The 19,878-nt window shown below is 39.1% G+C and overlaps 1 protein-coding gene across 2 annotated transcripts in view; it reads right to left on the bottom strand.

Moving 5' to 3' along the window:
* LOC137619445 (uncharacterized) overlaps positions 1-19,878 on the bottom strand; it is a 465,634-nt gene that overhangs the window by 94,161 nt on the left and 351,595 nt on the right. For both annotated transcript variants that reach the window (XM_068349510.1, XM_068349505.1), the window contains exon 3: positions 12,754-12,888. In XM_068349510.1, coding sequence (XP_068205611.1) covers positions 12,754-12,888 — 135 coding nt within the window. The remainder of the gene's footprint in view (positions 1-12,753; positions 12,889-19,878) is intronic.

Consider the following 19,878-nt stretch of genomic DNA (forward strand, 5'->3'; position numbering starts at 1 on the left):
GCTAAAAAGTTATTATTCCACAAAGAGTGGATATGCTATGTCGAGCAGCTTTTCTTCAATTCTATATTGTCAGTCACTTCCAATTAATTTAACTTTCTTTACTAGTTATTTTCACTCGTACACTTTGGAGTTTGTCAATTAATTATTTAAAAAAAAACAAGGGAGAAAAAGGTCCTTACAGGGTTTAATTTTGTATTGGAGAAGTTATGGACTGCCTATGTTTTTTTTTTGTTTTTTTTCTTTTATGGATTGAAACGATTCAAAATTGAACCATATGTCATTGGACCAAAAGTTCATCGGACGAGAAGACATTGGACAATAAGATGTGGACGAAGTCTCGTCGGACGAAGTGCCATCGGATGAAAAGTCAGTACACGGCCGTGAACGGCAAAAAACTTCCCGTCCGAGCCTGTACGAGCTTTTCCGAAAGCTGGTGTGAAAGAGGTGTAAGTTTTAGGATGACGAGCAGCAAAATTCAAAAGGCCAACTGTACTAGTAACCTTATGGTAAATTATCCGGACCATTTGTAATCATGCTTCATATTTAATTCACTTTCTGATCTTACGTGATTACAACATCTCTTCTGCATCTTCTTTATAGTCTCCAGGCTTTACCTTTTATTCAGTAGTAGTTAACTCAACAATGGTATTTAGGATTATTCAGAACATTGTCTGCATATCCCTCAATTGTTTATCTTCCATAAGATTCATGAAGATTTGCCAATAACCTTAAGCAGTATGAGACAAAGGTACCATAGTGGTCAGTATTAAAGGATTAACATTTAATCAAATTGTTAGTATGAAATTATTTCACACAAAAAAAAAAAAAACTTGTTAATGTCTAAGTTCATCAGTTTTCTTAATTTACTAAAGATTTCTTTTGGATCACATAAAGAAAATTTCATTTGTAGATGCTTCCCAAAAGAGGCAATGGCTTATCATTGAAATCATAATAATGATAATACACACACACATAAATATATATATATATATATATATATATATATATATATATATATATATATATATATATATATATATATATATATATATATATGTACATGTATATATATATATATATATATATATATATATATATATATATATATATGTGTGTGTGTGTGTGTGTGTGTGTGTTTAACAAAGTCATATAATATATCTAAGTATGCTGTACAAAACATATATACAAGGTTTGATAACGAGGACTTGTGTATTTTTTTATGTTTTCACGAGGTATTGCGTCATGTCATATTTCCACGAGTTAAGAATGTTCTTGAAAACCCAGAGTTACTTTTATCTTTTTTTAATGTTTCTAGGTGTAGGTGGGAGGAGTTAGCTGGGAGAAAGTTGCCTTGCAAGCGAAATTAGTTCTCCTTTTCAATAGACTTATTTGGCAGCTTTGGCGCCGATAGAGCTTGTCTTCAAGCCACAAGAATAATTTATAAAAAACTATTTAGAAGTTTTAAGTCAATACTTATGCCCCCTTAGGATATCATAAGCAGCTGAAGAGATCCAAAAAGAGCCAATGTTTGCCTCTCTCTCGCAAATTTCTCGAGTGTGTGTCTTCTCCAAAGTGAATAAGTTTTTATCCAACATAGCCTGTGTAGTGTGTTCAAACGTTGGTGAAACTTTGAATAATATTCGGGTGTGTTGTGTTAATATAATTGCTGGTTTAGCATAAATCTTTGTAATAGGCCTTGTGAGATTTAGGTGAAAACATTTATTTTGGATTAACTGTTCTATTACCTTGTGTGATTCAAAATGCGTAAGAGTATCAGTAACTTTTCAGTAAATTTTATCAAGAGTTGAAGCATTAGTGTTAAAGGTTAACTATTATCATTAATTATCAAGATTAATATTTTCATGAATTAATTACCAATGAAATAAGTGATTATAAAATTTTCAGAGTGTAATATTTTCTTTTTTTAACCTAATGCATCGTTTGTGACTCGTGGAAGCTATACAAATGCCACTGTTCACAATTTCTTCTACATTATAATGTAATGATTATCAAATTTACGAAACCAGAAGAAATACTGCATTTTCTTGTAGGGAACAATTTTTATGGTTTATTGAGTTACTTTTACTAATTACTCTGTAACTATGAAAGTAGAGGAATTGTGACAAAATATATCGTATAGGCCTACGCATTCTCCATTGCCATACGAAACTCAGTGATTTTTTTTTCAGGATTTTGTGTTTTTCTTCCTATACCCCCATATATTAGCATTCCGGCCGCCTCCCTTACAGCTCATATCAACTGTCTAGCCTTAAAAGTGATGATGAGATTTGTTGGAAGAAAATATTGCAGCAGCTCGTGAATTGTTGGATGAGACTGAAGCAGAATTTATAGCGAAGCAAAGACCAACAAACAGAAGTGACGAAAGAAGACAGGAATATAGAGGCTGAGATTCGACGAAATGCAGCGGAAGAGAATTTGATTAAGTTGAAGACGATGGCAGAAGAGAGAGAAGAAGCATGATGTGCGAGGGAAGGGGAAGCTAAAAAAGAAGAAGAAGAGGGAGATGAAGCATGACGTGCAAGGGAAATGAAAGCAAGACGGGAAGAAAGAGAGGCAGAAGAAGCTAGAGAGACTGCAAGACATGCTAGGGAAATGGATGCAAAACGAGAGAGAGAACGAGAAGAAAAGAAGAAGGAAGAACCATGAGAGATTACAAGACATGCAAGGGAGTTGGAGTTTTTGAATGCTCGTGCATGGTCGGCAATGCAGATAGAGATGACCTCGGCTAATCACGATCTCGTGTTTAATGTGACGAACGCCCAGAGGTTAATTCCAAAATTCAAAGATGAGGCTTCCTAAAATTTCTTTGATCATTTTGAAACAGTCGCATCGAGGATGGAATGGCCAGAAGGTAAATGGTCTGTGTTATATCAGAGTGTCTTGATTGGAAAAGGAAGCAGTGCATATCTTTCCTTGTCGCAGGACCAGAGAAAGGAGTATCAAGAGGTGAAGAGGAGCGTGTATCAAGTGTATCAGATGACCCCTGAATATTATGATGAAAGATTCCGAAGTTTGCGGAAGGACGAGAAAATTACTTTCCTGGATTACGCTTATAATGTACGATGATATTTTAAAAGATGGATAGAGGCTGCTAACATGAGGGATATTGCTTATTTATAACTGATAGTATTAGAACAATATTTACGAGGGATTCCTGAACATATTCGAACGTACGTGAGAGAGAGAGAGAGAGAGAGAGAGAGAGAGAGAGAGAGAGAGAGAGAGAGAGAGAGAGAGAGAGAGAGAGAGAGAGAGAGAGAAACTTGATGAAGCCTTTCAACCGTTGTTCCAACCAAGTGTCAAGTATACATTGAACCATGGGAACCAGTTCAGTAATAACTATGGGTACAAGTTCAATAGTTACAGCGGAAGTAGCACTGGTTCTGTTCCAAAACTGAATGCAATAGTACCTCAGCAACAATTGTCGAATTGTCTGCCTTCGAATATCGTGAAAGGCATGCGGAAGGCTATATTGTCTGTTGTAAGTGTGGCAAGAGAGGCCATATCAGTAAGGAATGTTGGTCGAACCAACCGAAAGCAGTCGCCCAAATGGTTAAGGATAATTCAACTTTACAGAATGCGAAGATGAAGAAATAATTGGGAAGGAACGACGTGGAAAATAAGCCAGCTAACGTTTGCATGGTGAACAGGATAAACCCAAATAGTGTGGATGCCTTTAAACCGTATATTTATGAGGGTATGTTAGCTGCAATCTATGGGAGTGAGCAAACCCGGTCAAGATATTGCGAGACACAGGTTGTAACCATAGTGTGGTGACACGAGGTGTACACCGGTTAGTGGAACAGTCTCTCGCAGTAGACTCAGTCATTTTGAAGGGAATAGGAGGTGAAGAGGTCAGCCCTCTTTACCGTTTGAAACTGTCATGCAAGTTGGTGACAGGTCATTTTAATTTTGGAGTAAAGGATTCATTGGCTGTTAAATGGTATTTTTCCCTTGTTTTTTATAAAGACAGCAGATTTCCTAGCTCCAAAGTTATCAGTTATTTTGCGCAAGTTGGCAAGAAGAGGAGCTTTTAGCACTTGTTGGAGAATTGGTAATGTTACTCCTCTATGTAAATGTGTTTCTGGTAGCTCAAGTCCAACTGATTACCGCCCAATTTCCATAACTCCCATATTATCTGAAGTTTTTGAACGTCTTCTGGCAAAACATCTTAATAGGTTTGCTGAAGGTAATCATCTACTCCCTAGTTTGCAATTTGGTTTTCGTAAAGGCCTTGGAGCATCTGATGCCCTTTTTACAATCTGCAATGCTGTACAGAAATCCTTTGATTGTGGTCAGGAAGTTCGTATGATTGGCCTTGAATTTAGAGCTGCCTTTGACCGTGTTAATCATGAGGCCCTTGTTTTCAAACTCAAACAGTTGGGAGTGGGTGGGTGGTTTCTTAGCATTATTATTGACTTTTTAAGAAATAGATCTCAAAGAGCTGTTGTTGAAGGGCACCATAGTGAGTATAGGAATGTGATATCCAGTGTTCCACAGGGTAGTGTTTTTGGCCCATTACTTTTCATACTATATACACATGACATGTGGTTTGGCCTAGAAAACAAGCTTGTTGCATATGCAGATGATGCTATTCTCTTTGCATCAATTCCATCCCCTGAATGTAGATTTGGGGTTAGTGAATCCCTTAATAGAGATTTAGCTAAAATTAGTGCATGGTGCAAATTATTGGGTATGAAGTTGAATCCTAACAAAACTCAAAGTATGATTGGTCAGGACGGTGGCTCCTCAACATCCGGATCTCAGTATTGATAATGTTTCTTTAAATTTGTATGACTCTTTTAAAATTTTAGGTGTGATTCTTGACAGCAAATTTACTTTTGAGAAACACATTAGGTCTGTGTTTTTTTCAATTGCACAAAAAATTGGCTTATTGAGAAAGTCTTACAAGATTTTCGGTGATCAATCTATTCTGATGAAGTGTTTCAATTCTTCCATTCTACCTTGTTTCGAGTATTGTTCTCCTGTCTGGTCTTTAGCTGCCGATTCTCATCTTAATTTGTTGGTCAGAAACTTACGGTCTATTAAATTTCTTATTCCTGATCTAGATATTAATCTTTGGCACCGTCGTTCAATTAGTTAATTATGCATGTTGCATAAGATTTTTCATAAATCTGACCATCCTTTACATTCAGATCTCCCTGGATAATTCTATCCTCTTCGTAATACTAGGCAGGCAGTTAATTCTAATAGCCAGGCCTTCTCCATCATGAGGCTCAATACTACACAGTATTCTAGAAGTTTTATTCCAGCTGTTACCTAGTTGTGGAATAATCTTCCTAATTGGATAGTTGAATCAGTAGAACTTCAAAAGTTCAAAGTTGGAGCAGATGTTTTTATGTTGACCAGGGTGACATGAGTCTTTTTATTGTTTATATGTCATATCTGTTTTTGACATTGTTAATAGTTTATATAGGACATATCTGTTTTGACGCCGTTACTGTTTTTAGAATGATATATTGTTAGTTTATTCTCATAATTTATTTATTTCCTTATTTCCTTTCCTCACTGGGCTATTTTTCCCTGTTGTAGCCCTTGGGCTTATAGCATCTTGCTTTTCCAACTAGAGTTGTAGGTTGGCTAGTAATAATAATAATATTGATAGTAATAATAATAATAATAATAATAATAATAATGATAATAATAATAATAATAATAATAAAAATAATAATAATGATAATAAAGGAGCATAAGTTCTGCTGGGTAATAAAGATGGTGGAGGGATGTTTGGTCCTTGTCCCACTGTAACAAAGAAACCATTGAAGTATAGTCCTACGACTGAACTTGAAAAGGACGACCAGCATCTGTTTCCTAGTTGTGTGACGACTAGGAGGATAACGAAGAAAGTGGCTAAAAAAGAAGAAACAGAAACTGAGGGAGCAATGAACTTGGAGGATATGTTTTCAGAAGAAGAGGATTCACTTGACGGTACGCAAGCAGAGAACTCTCGAATAAGCCCGAGAGAAGAGGAATGACACATGACTGAACATGAAGAAAAAAAAACAATGGATATTGAAGAAAAAATTGAAAACTCAGCATTAGAAGTAGGACATGTGAGTAGGAAAAGGCTGATAGGATTGCAACGGAAGGATGCGACATTAACAGAGTTATTGCACTGTGTGGTTGATGAGACGGAGGTGCAGCAGCCTCCCATTTGTTATTATCTAAAAGATGGGTTGCTTATGAGGAAGCATAGGCCTGCTGAAATCCCTGGGATTAACGAATGGGCGATATACTGTCAGATATTGATTCCAGCCCCTTTGAAAAGATAGGTGATCGCCAAAGCGCACAAGACGGGACACATAGGATTAAGGAAGACGGCAAAGAAGATTAAGAAACACTTTTCCTGGCCTGGCATGCATAAGGATGTGAGCCAGTTTTACCATGCATGTCTCGTTTTTCAGATTGCTAGAAAGCCCAACGAGTACATCGAGAAAGCTCCCTTACACCCGATTGAAATACAAGCAGAGCCTTTTAGCAAAGGACCGATTTAAATGTTAGCAGAAAAAAGGAGAGATTGAGAGGGAAAAGATGGAGGAAATGTCAAGGATTTGAGGAAAAGGATCAGCGAGGTAAGGAAATTCTCCTTAAACGCGTGAAAACGAGTCAAGGAAAAACGAAGAAAAGGTTTGGCATAGAAAGTACTAACAGACAGTTTACAGTAGGACAACAGGCATTAATCTACTTACTGATAAGGAGATTCCCTTTCGCCAACAAGTTCCAAGAACCATTCCGGATTTTGGAGGAGAGCAGTGACATGAACTACGTTATCAAAGACCCAGAAAGAAGGAAAGGTCAAAGGAAGGCCATATTAACTTCGAAACCGATACTTCAAGCTGCTTTTCTTTCCGCCATGTGCATATAGTAGTCAGTCGTTGTTCAGTGGTCACCGTATCGACAAGCATGGGCCTGTTCCCCGCTGCTTGTCACATTTATGTCCGTTTGTCTTCATTATACGGGATTTTAAAGAACCTACTGGTTTAAATTGTCACCCTCCATTACATTTATTACGACACCAAACTCAACATGGCTGAGCAAGAGGAGCAGCTAATTGATTTATTGGATCAGACAGAGGATCAGACGGAGGATCAGGCAGAGGATCAAACGGAGGGTCTGACGACGGACGAAGTACCTTTGCACCTCCCCACTGCTGATGAAGATACCAGCACTCTCCCTCCTCCCCTGACTCCCAATAGGTCAGGAGACCACAGTAATGATATACTTCATCTCATCCATTTTCTACAGACTTCCAGCCTGCAAGAACAAGACCGGGAATGACAAGAGGAGCAGACCTTCAGACTACAGATGGAACAATCAAGACAGGAAGACAACCAGCGGTTCATGTCCCTTTTCTCCTTGCTATCAGGACAGATTGCGGCATCGCAACCCCAGCAACCTAACCCCATAATTGCACCTCCTGTTACACCTGTTCCCCCAACCCCTGACTTCTCTGTGCATACACCTACGACTTCTAGCAAGCCTACAGTCCATCCTCCACCTCTCTTGCAACAAGATTCAACGTATCAAGTATTTCGCCAATGGAGACTGCGTTTTGAGGATTATGCAGCATTAGTTGGACTTGATAGATTACATCAAACTTCCCAGCTGATTCACCTGAGAACCTGCATCTCCCTGGACGTCCAGCGCCTGCTTATGCATACACTGGGCATCCCTCCCAACACATCACTTTCCCTTACAGAGGTGTTGGATACACTGCAGAAGCACTTTCGTAGCCTTAGAAATGAAGCCTTACGACGCAGGGAATTGTTGTCTTGTAAACAAGCTGTCGGAGAATCATTTGCAGACTACTACGCACGCCTCAAGGATCTCGCTGATGAAGTGGACTTACGCACTGGCAACCCCACCTCTTGCACTGAACGGCAATTGCAGATGGTAAATTTGATGGGTGTGAGAGACGAAGAGTTAATACAACGCCTAATCCCCCTCCAACCCTCATCTACCTTCGCAGAGTTTGTGACACGCTGCCGCTCCTACGAATCTACATGTGCAACTGCATCAGCCATTGCATCTTCCCCTAGCCAAGTCAACGCAGTATCTACATACAAGAAGAACCAGCGTCTACAGAAGAGGACTTCTCATCGATCTCCTGATCAACGCTCTCACCAGTCTCATAACTGTGACCCTTGTCAATATTGCTCTTGCAAACACGATTCCGGACAATGCCTAGCCACTGGTTCATCATGCAATAACTGTGGACGAACAGGTCATTGGCCCCGCACTCAGAAATGCCCTGCTAAGGAAGCTCAGTGCAATAACTGCAAGAAACAGGGACATTTTGAGAAGTTGTGTATGTCTACCAAGAAAAGTCAGACTGGATATACAGCTTCACCTCCTACTACTAAGTCAAACACCAGCTGCCGTTTCGTGGATGATAATTCGGGTAGTGAGTCCCCCACACCAGTCACTGTCTCTCTGTCATTTGGCGATATATCATCACATATCCAGCTCATCCCCGATACAGGAGCAGACATCACAGTAATTGGCACCATACATCTAGATGCACTCGGCATACCTCGGGCAAGCCTTGAACCTCCACCCATGACAGACGTTGTGACAGCAGATGGATCCCCCATGACACCGGCTGTAGGATACTTCCAGGCAAAACTTCGTCTTGGCAACAAGTCTTGCTCAGCAACCATACATGTTCATGAGGATATCCAGACTCCCCTCCTCTCTCGTGAACATTGCCGAGCCCTTGCCATAGTGTCACCGGACTTCCCGAAGCCTATCCTCAAGGTAACACATGTCAACAGATGCGCTCAGTTTCCTGCCTCCGCCATGACGTCACCTGCAGCTATTAAGGACTATTTTCTTCGGCACTTCAGTGACGTCCTCATATCCAAGAAGGATCTACAAACCTAGCCACTAAAGAAAATGGCAGGCTCTCCAATGAGGATTCACCTGAAACCTGGCGCTACACCCTTCGCTGTCCATACGCCCAGGCCCATTCCGTTTGCTCTCAGAGATCAAGTGAAAGAAGAACTTGACTCCTTGGTGCAACAAGGAATCATCAGACCAGCAGGCGACAAACCCTCTGAATGGTGCCATCCCATGGTCTTGGTACCCAAGGACAAAGGTGTGCGCATCACTGTGGATCACACCCATCTAAATTCTCAAGTAGCCCGCCCTACACACCCATCACCAACGCCCCATGATGCTGTCCGCAATATCTCTCCTACTGCAAAGTATTTCACCACAGCGGATGCCCTGCATGGCTATTGGCAAATGGAGTTGGCAGAAGAGGACCGCCACCTGACTACATTTATAACTCCGTACGGTGGATTCCAGCACTGTCGTGGGCCAATGGGATTTTCAGCAACAGGTGATGCATACTGCCTCCGTGGAGATATGGCACTACAAGGTGTTCCCAACTGTGTGAAAGTTGTAGATAATATCCTCCTTTCCGACGAGGATCTCCCTTCCCACCTACAACACGTGCACCAGATGCTGACCAGATGCCGTCAATATGGCATAACCCTCAACAAGGACAAGTTCACTGTAGCCGCCCTAAAGTTAACTTTTGCGGTTATGTCTTATCATCCGATGGTATTGCAGCAGACCCTGACAAGGTATCAGCTATACGGGACTTTCCTACACCATCTAACGTGACAGATGTCAGGTCGTTTATGGGTCTTGTCAATCAACTTGCCGACTTCACTCCAGACATCGCAGCAGCAGCACAGCCTCTACGCCCACTTATGAGCCCCAAACGCTCATTCGTCTGGACGCCTGAGCATGAGCGAGCATTTAAGAAAGTCAAGACAGCTCTGACTTCACCTCCTGTCCTAGCACCCTTCAATCCTGCCTCGCCTGTAGTTCTACAAACAGATGCCTCACACCTATATGGTCTCGGTTATACCCTACTTCAAGATAACGGCCGAGGTCAGATGCGTCTCGTCCAGTGTGGCTCTCGTTTCCTTACGGATACTGAGACTCGTTACGCCACTATAGAGCTGGAGCTACTTGCAGTCACTTGGGCTATAGCTAAGTACCGCCTCTACTTGTCCGGACTTCAGCATTTCACCTTAATGACTGATCATCGTCCCTTGATACCGATTCTCAATCACTACACTCTGGATGCTATTGAGAATCCACGCCTTCAACGTTTCAAGATGAAAGTGCCCCCCTACATCTTCATTGCAGTATGGCACGCAGGGAAACAACTTTGCATACCAGACGCCCTGTCTCGCTCCCCAACCAGTCGCCCCACACCTGAAGATGAAAAAGAATGCACTACTTCGACTGCACATGTCAGGCGTATCGTTGCCAGCACCGCCACTTATACTGACGACCAGGCAACAGGACCCATCATCGAAGAGGATAAGTCTCTACAAGAAATCCGCATGGCCGCATCTCAGGATCAAGATTACAGTCGTCTCGTTCACTACGTATCCAATGGCTTTCCCACCAACCGCTATGATCTCCACGCTTCCACCCTCCCATATTGGAAGCTGCGGGATAACCTTTACGCGGAAGGAGAGTTGGTATTGTACGGACCCCGGATCGTCATCCCTGCAGCCCTCCGTCGACACACCTTGGATCGACTCCACGACAGCCACCGAGGGATTGAAGCTACTCGACGTCGTGCAATGCAGACAGTATTCTGGCCAGGCATCAATGCAGATATTAAGAGTAAAGTAGAAAGCTGTGAGGCCTGCCAACAGCTTCTCCCTAGTCAGCAACAGGAACCTTACATGTGTGACGACCACCCATCCCGGCCCTTTGAAAGCGTGTCGGCTGACTTCTTCCACGTAGCAGGGAAATCCTTCCTTGTTATTGCAGATAGACTTTCAGGCTGGCCTGTGGTTGTTCCCTGTGGACGTGACACAGCTACAGCCAGAGTTACAAGAATGTTCTGTGTTTTCTTCCGCGAGGTTGGTGTTCCACTCCGCTTACGAACTGATGGAGGACCCCCATTTTCCAGCCACAACTTCAAGCAATTTGCTGACCGCTGGGGAGTTCATCACATCATCACATCTCCACATTACCCTCAGTCTAATGGACACGCAGAAGCTGCCGTGAAAGCTGTGAAACACCTTATCCTCAAGACCGCCCCATCCGGGAACATAGATTGTGAAGCCTTTGATAGAGGACTGATGGAGCTTTGGAATACACCGAACCCTGCTGGATGCTCCCCTGCGCAGATTCTCTATGGCCATCCTCTCCGCACTTGTGTTCCAGCCCACCCCAGATCATTCAAAGAGGAGTGGCAAACCAAGACCGAAGATTACGACCGCCGCACTGCTGCCCAAACCGACCAGGCTGTGAGCCTTTACAACTCTCATGCCCCATCATCTACCCAAGCTCACCATCGGCCAACGAGTGAGGATACAGGATGCAACGACACTTCGATGGGACAAGATTGGTACCGTGATGGGCCGCGGAATGCCCAGAAGGTATGAAGTACGCCTTCCAAGTGGTTGTGTATGGTTTCGAAACTGACGACATTTACGCCCAGTGACTAATATAAGTGATGACACCTCTCCCCAAGACCCTGTGTCCCCTTGTTCTGGCCAGGAAAGAGAGCCATCATCCGAACCCTCCAATATCCCTCGCCATTCACCTCGACTAGCTCAGAGACATTACCGTTCCGCTCAAGACACTGCTACGAGCGTAAAGGGGGAGGGAGGTGTATAGATATCTAATATTATGCCGTATATTATTTACATTACGTACAGTTATGAACATTACATTTGCTTTATTATTATTTTGTAGAAGAATGATATTTATTTCCATTTATCTTTTCCCATTACATATACTGTAAGACCACTTTTTCATTATGCATCGTGGCAACAATGTAATTGTATGTGTCAACACTGCTTTTCTTTCCGCCATGTGCATATAGTAGTCAGTCGTTGTTCAGTGGTCACTGTATCGACAAGCATGGGCCTGTTCCCCGCTGCTTGTCACATTTATGTCCGTTTGTCTTCATTATACGGGATTTTAAAGAACCTACTGGTTTAAATGGTCACCCTCCATTACATTTATTACATGGATGTGTGTGGCAGTATCACACACAATAATAATAATAATAATAATAATAATAATAATAATAATAATAATAATAATAATAATAATGATATGGATAATTACAAAGTTACGAGTACCATCTGGAAACATTAAAGAATTGGAAATGGTGAATGATTACCGTATTTATCAATCGTCAGATAATGTCGTAATAGTTACAGATGCTAATTATCACCGGATAATAAGAAAAAACTGATGGCTGAACCAGTTTTTATTTTTCGTAAATAGTTCTTTTCGTGATTTTTATCTAAAACTACATGGAATTGTTAACTAATCCTGCCAGGACTTAGTCCACTTACTAACTACCACGTTCTCTTGGTATCGTTATTTTGGTATCTACTCATAAAAAAGATGAGAAAAACCATGAAATGTTAGTATTAGACTTAGAAGCCACAAAGAATTTCCCGGTTGAATGAAACATGTTATCTCCCGGAAGCATGGTAGGAAAAGAAGGTCTCAATGATGGACTAGAAACAAAAGGAGCTCATGCTAAAGATTATCAAAATATTAAGAAAAACAAACTAAATATCTCATTTGGTTCCGATTTCATGTGCGAAAGAGAAAAACATGATCCTCTTTTTTTTTAATTTCATATTTAAAATGTGAAGTATTAAAAAGGCAGTAGAATATTAACACAAGCATGAATAGATGATGGCGACTTACTTATCTTTCGATTGGAGTGATTGAAACTGATATTGCCCTAACAAACGCAGATGGGGATGCTCCGAAGACATGATGGTTATGTATCCTGGCACCGACCCAGAAGGCAATAAAAGATATTGTTTCTTTTCATCATTTCTGAAAAATATGAATATTAAGATTATTTCCTTATTAAAGGTTTCAAGGTATACTAAATATCAGATGACACCATACAAGTCTCATGTTACCTTTATAAATATCAACATTTTTGCCGTTTATTTGTTTGATTAATATTCCTGTGCATATACTATTTTTAGTCATTTCACTATGCCTTTGAGGTGGATTTCTTCTTATGTATTCTCTTAAAGATTGTGAGGTACATCATTTGGCCATGACTCTCCAGATCTTTACAAACCTAGTTGCATAACTTTCTACTGAAGAATGGACCTACTGATTACGTACATTATTAAGTCATTATATCTGAACACATAGATTAAACATTGGAATGGTTGATCAGCCTTATTTCTGAATGAAAACAAATCGTTAAAAATATAGATATGTTATATTTTTTTTTTAAGATATGCATAACCTGCCATCCTTTACTAAAAACAAATATACAAAGGCATACGTAGTAGCAGAAGATAAAAACTCTAATACCTACAAATGTTGCGTGCAATGAACATTGTATTTCTGGCATTCTTCGCCCTTAAAAGAGCAACCAATGTACTGTATATATACATGTGAGCAAAGGGTACATATATATAAGCTATGCGTACCCAAACAAAAGTTGCTTCTTAACAAGTACCCACAAAAATATATGCATGGTATCTAAACATAAAATTTTTATGCCCATTACAAAGAATATTCATATTTTCAATATATTGGAAATATATTCAAAATTCTCAGTGAACATAAGTTTTTTTCCATGTATTACACACATAATTCCATACGGATTCTACGTTGCATTATGCATAATAAGAATTCCAAAACTGAAATCAATATATTTTACCCCTGTCTGTCCAATGTTCTAGTAAAACCTAAAGATAAAACCAGATTTCGGAAAAGGTCTAGGTTAAGATAATGTAAGCGGCCAAAAATATCACAAGATGCAAACTCTGTCAAACATTGATCCCTACATATGACCTGTTCCTTAATTGGAAGACAAGAACTGGGATTTTCAACATTACCTTTCGCAGAAGAGTTCAGATTGGACAGAGTATGCGGAGAAACTTTTACTCTGTTAATAAAATTTGCTGACCTTACATAAAATAGTAGCATTTTTTATTTTTTCAGGATGTAGCACCTTCCAGCCTACATTTTGGATCCCTTGTCCATCGTTATCTCAATCAAGAGGTCCAAGGGTAAGCATGAAAATAGTCCTTCATACACGTATTGAACTTTATTCTCAGGTAAGGAACAAATATCAAGTCAGAACTTTGTAAGCCATCTTCCATATTTCTTTCCTTCGTATATCTACAACCATGGTAACATCATTATGAATGAACATTTGAAGGATCAAGTCCAGAGCATGCAAGGTATGAATATTTGATAACAGAACCCCAATCATTTTCATAAAGCTAAGCCAGTAGGTTGTCACAAAACTTCCAGTTTTTTCAACTATGACAAACGCTGCTCCTGCAAATCGAGATACCTCTAGATCTGTTGGTAAACTTTTATAGGTATCACATAATTCATATTTTTTATGTTCTCCAGGTGTTCCAAGAAGTTTTATTTTTTTTCGAAGTCCGGAGAAATAGATAACCTATTTTCAAAGCCATATTGAGTTATTTTTCGTGTCAGTAGTTTGTACACTAATTCAAGGTAATGAATGCCTCTCTTGTAATGCTTCCACTTCAGTGCTTGCTCAATGGAACCTTCTGCTATTACAGTGACTACGACAATCACCTCTTCTAGTCCAGATCCCTTGAATAATTTGCTTATTGCTGACATATAGGACATCTGTGTAAGAAAGGAAGCAAGGAATGGAAGGATCCGTTCAAACTTTTTAGGATGTACATTCCTAATTTCAGCAATAAGAGCATAGACTGGATAATCCCCAATTAACTAAATGAATCGCATGGCATTTTGATGAGTTGCTTGTACCACATGACACATATCTTCATAAGAACAGCTTTCTAAGCGGGTTTTGGGTAAGTTGGAAAGTAGTACGCTTTGCTTTTGGTGACAGAACTATGAACATTAGCTTGTGACCCTGTAAAAGCTCCCATTTTATAAGTTTGGGGTGAAACACATTTCCTCAGGTCATCCATCCATGCCCAAATATTGATATATACAGTTTGGGTTTTTACTTCCAGCTTTGCTGTGTCAGCGGTAATGTCAGTTGTTGGTCTTACAGCTGGTTAGTGATGCTTGAATGTTTTGTAAGGTTGTACTTTGTGTGGACTTCAAGGAGTTTTTTTTTAGATCTTGGAGCTTACATTTTGTGAACAGCTTATCATAGTGTTTAATGGAGTCATTGATAGCAATACTAATAGGCTGAACAAACATGACATTTACTCTATGAGATGTGTTTGCTCCAGTCAAAGTGTCATCACAACATCATCATTGTTTAAGACGGCTGTAAGTGCATAGCCAAAAGCCAGTTCATAACTGCAAGCAGAATTGTTTTTATGTCACAGTTTGCTCATGGTGCATACGGATTTCGAACATCTTAATAGCTTACATCATGGTACAGGTTCCACAGTACTTCAACTATCTCACAAGTTCTTGTGAGTAAATGTACACTTAATGACAACTGAGTTTTGAAAGGAATTTGTTGTGGGTAATATATGAGAATAATCAATAAGACAAACCTTTTACTTCTGCTTCCTAACTTAATGTAGAGATGTCTTTTTCGACCGGATTCCTTCGCCAGATTATAAACTGAGGCTCTTCATGGGAGAACATGTGTTGACCTTCTATAAAACACAATCTGAAGGCGTAATTCAGAATCACCACATTCTTCCTTATACAATGGACGTATACTGTATAATTTTTCCAACAAGATCTGTGATACCTAATTTCAGAAGCAAATTGGTCATTACAGGTCCGGATTTAGGGGAGGCAACGAGGACACCTGCCCAGGGGCATCCACATTTTAGGGGCCTCCACATTTTACGGGGCCTCAAAAAAAAGGACCCAGGCTTATGTACTTTTCAATTTCAGTAAATATATAAGGAATAAAAGTTTTCATGTCAGGAATAAAACAAAATTGTTGCTATATATGATTTATCTTTTTTTCATCATGAAAAACTACAGTAAAACCAAAGTGAAAAACGTGATATTATTAGAAATTTAGGCTATATTTACAGTTACCCCTAAAATTACCTCCTATCTATTTTTTAATGTATTGTTGGTTGACAAAATCTGAAGGGACGGTTTGTAGGAAAGTCTGACTTCAAATATTTTCATACATTTTTTGGTTTCTGTGAGTTTATTTATTGAATATGTTTATTTGTACCATTTCTGCGTAATCAGTATAGGCGGTCGCCCAGATTGGCACTTGAGAGGAAGCGGTATTGCCCCCTCCCAAATGCAGATCAAACCATGAGCACCTAAGTCTATCTATATTGAATGTATAAAAGTCCCATAAAAGGAGAGAGAGAGAGAGAGAGAGAGAGAGAGAGAGAGAGAGAGAGAGAGAGACTTACTTATTGCCTTATTCTATGTTTGGGTTCTCCCAGGTCCCACAGTGTGAGGCACCTCGTATATCCACCAGAGATTTACTTATGCATCTTCCGGTGTATTTTGCATCTTCCTGTCTTGGATGGTCTGGGATACATCTTAGGTGTTTATCGAGCTTATTCTTAAACACATCTACGCTCACTCCGGATATGTTTCTTAGACGAGCTGGTAGCGCATTGAATAGTCACTGCGTTATCGATGCTGGTGTGTAGTGGATTAATGTCCTGTGTGCCCTTTTTAGTTTTCCTGGTATAGTTTTTGGCACTATTAATCTACCTCGGCTTGCTCTTTCTGATATTTTTAGCTCCCTGATGTTTTCAGTAATTCCTTCGATCTATTTCCATGCTTGTATTATCATGTAGTGTTTTCTTCTCCTTTCTAGACTAGATAATTTTAAAAATTGCATTCTTTCCCAGTAGTCAAGGTCCTTAACTTCTATTCTATCAGTAAAGGACCTTTGTACACTCTCTATTTGTGCAATATCCTTTTGGTAGTGTGGGTACCATATCACATTGCAGTACTCGAGTGTACTACGTACATAAGTTTTGTACAGCATAATCATGTGTTCAGCTTTTCTTGTTTTAAAGTGTCTGAATAGCATTCCCATTTTTGCTTTACATTTAGCCAACAGTGCTGCTATTTGGTTGTTGCTTAACATATTCCTGTTTAACATTACACCAAGGTCTTTAATTGCTTCCTTGTTTGTGATTGTCTCGTTATTAGGTCCCTTGTATGCATATACCATTCCTTCTCTGTTTCCATAATTCATTGATTCGAATTTATTGGAGTTAAATACCATCCTATTTATCTCCGCCCATTCATATGTTTTGTTTAGATCTCTTTGTAATGAGTTCCTATCTTCATCACAAGTAATTTCTCTACTTATTGTTGTGCCATCGGTGAAACTTCTCACTACAGAGCCTTTAACATTACAGTCTATGTCTGAGAGCATAATAACTAACAGCAGTGCAGCTACTACCGTACCCTGTGGTATGCCAGATATTACCTGAGCTTCATCTGATTCCTCGTCATTTGCAACCACTATCTGTTTTCTATTGTGTAGAAATTCTTTTATCCATTTTCCTATGTTTCCCTTAATATTATGCTTTCTCATTTTTTTCTCTAATATATTATGGTCTACCTTGTCAAAGGCTTTTGCAAAATGTAGATATACCACATCTGTCTTTTTCATTTCTCATATTTTTATATATGTTTGCATAGTGTGTTATCAGTTGGATTTGTGTACTTTTTCCGGGCACAAAACTGTGTTGACCTATATTAAACAAATTATTTTTATTACCCTTTCATACACTTTCATAAAAGGGGTTATATATACTAATTTATGTTTAACATATATCTCGCTCATATCTACACTTTGTCTTAGCAGTATTGCAAGCGGCTTCGCGAGAGTGTGTGCAGTTTTTTTAACGAAATCGCTGGAACTCCATCTGGCCAGGCTGCTGATCGATTTTTAGTTTCGCTTATAGCCTGCATAATATCTGCTTCATTAATATCTATATCTGTTAGATATTTATTATTTTCTTCTTTCATTTCTGTTTCATTATTCTCATTCGCAATTCTTGGCATGAATTCACTCTTATATTTTTCTGCTAATATGTTGCATATTTCCTTTTTTCTATTCGTTAACCGTCCTTCAATTTTTAGAGCACCTATTTCTAATCTCCCTTTATTCATCTTTTTTGCATAGGAATAAAGTACTTTGGGGTTTTTCTTGATATTTTGAAGTGTCCTTTCTTCTAAGTCCCCTTTTTCATTTTCTTTCGATCGTATAATCTTTTTTTCTGCATTTTCTATCTTACTTTTTATTTCCATCATTTTCCATACATTTTTTCTTTTGCAAGATTTATCTTCCACTTTCTAATTTTCTGAAATAAGATCCTTCTGTCTCTTGGTATGCATGTCTGATCTTTCTTTTTTTTCAGTACATATTTTTCAACAATTTTCTCCAGTATTTTGTATAATATATCCGTATTTACCTGCATACTATCACTTACTAATACATTTTTCCAATCTTTGTTCAATTCTTCATTTATTTCTGACCATTTTATATTCTTACCATAGAAATTAAATTTTCCATATGCTTTGTTTTTCTCTGCGTTCACTTGCTTTGGAATGGACTATTAATTCTATGACATTGTGGTCTGAAATTCCCGTGTTATACACTATTATTTCTTTAACATAATTCACCTCATTCACAAATACTAAATCTAGGACATTGTCCTTTCTTGTTGGAATGTGGTTTATTTGTTGCATACTATGTTCAATAGCATATCTTGAATATTTTCAAACTGTCTCTTATCTGCTACGCTACTATAAATCTCTTTTTTTATATGTATATATACAACCACTTTCTTCTATCCGTTCTTTCCAATCCCCGAAAGGAAAGTTAAAATCTCCGGATAGGAGTATATTCCAGTCTTTATGGTTTCTACATATATCATCTATTTTTTCTATTATTATGTTAAACTCCTTAGTATTTGAGGGTGTGTAGACTACAATGTTCACTAATTTTTCATATTCAAATTCTACCGCAATCAATTCACATTCTGTGTTGCTGTACTTTTCACAGACTTTTCCTTGATATATGTCTCTTCCATATATTGCAGTTCCCTTCATTCCTATTTTTTCTGTCTGATCTATATGTTTGGAAACCCTTTATCTGGTCGTCACTGCCAGTCTCTTAAGAATACCATGTTTCACTTATGTTTAACATATCTATTTTTTCAATTTGGTTTAGTTCTTCTAAGAACTCTATTTTCCTTTTAGAGTTACTCGTGACTAAACCCTGTGTATTCATAACTATTATGGTTTTTGTTTCATCCCCATTATTCAATATTGATAATAATATGGATTCCCCCATGCTTCCTTCCTGTTCTGATATAATGTCCTTTTCTTCATTTCCAGGAATTCTGCCATTAAAAAATCCAACTTTTCTATTATATTTGCTCTTTCGCCTTCATATTTATTTTTGTGTGTCCTGCAAATATTCCCCTAGAACGGTACGGTGGGTCGTCCGCGACCCCGAGCGTCAAAAAAAAAGAGGTTTTTCTCACGTGACTCACCCCCGTGACTGAATTTGTGGGTGGTCGACCTGCAGCAGGTGTCTCGCCTACACGCTCTAGTAGTGTCCAGATGTGCATTGCTGTAGCTGTACTCCTTCCCCGATTTCTGAGACGCGTCGGGGTCGAGCGCGACCGAGTTTACCCTTCTAAGGTAATTTGCATAATTATCAAAGTTATTACGTATTATGAAATTGTCGTAGAATGGTGCAACTTGTATAGGTTATCAGTTGTGGAAAGTCTTGGTGGATTATTTGGCTACCATGTGCATGATTTTTTTTTTTAGTTAAAATGTCGTTCATTACCACGAGGACCCTTTTACCGCGAGTGCCCCTTTTTCATTTTTTTTCATTTTTTGGCCAAGTAATTTTTCCGTAAGATATTG

Source organism: Palaemon carinicauda, chromosome 2, assembly GCF_036898095.1.
Source record: "Palaemon carinicauda isolate YSFRI2023 chromosome 2, ASM3689809v2, whole genome shotgun sequence".
NCBI classification, from domain to species: Eukaryota; Metazoa; Arthropoda; class Malacostraca; order Decapoda; family Palaemonidae; genus Palaemon; species Palaemon carinicauda.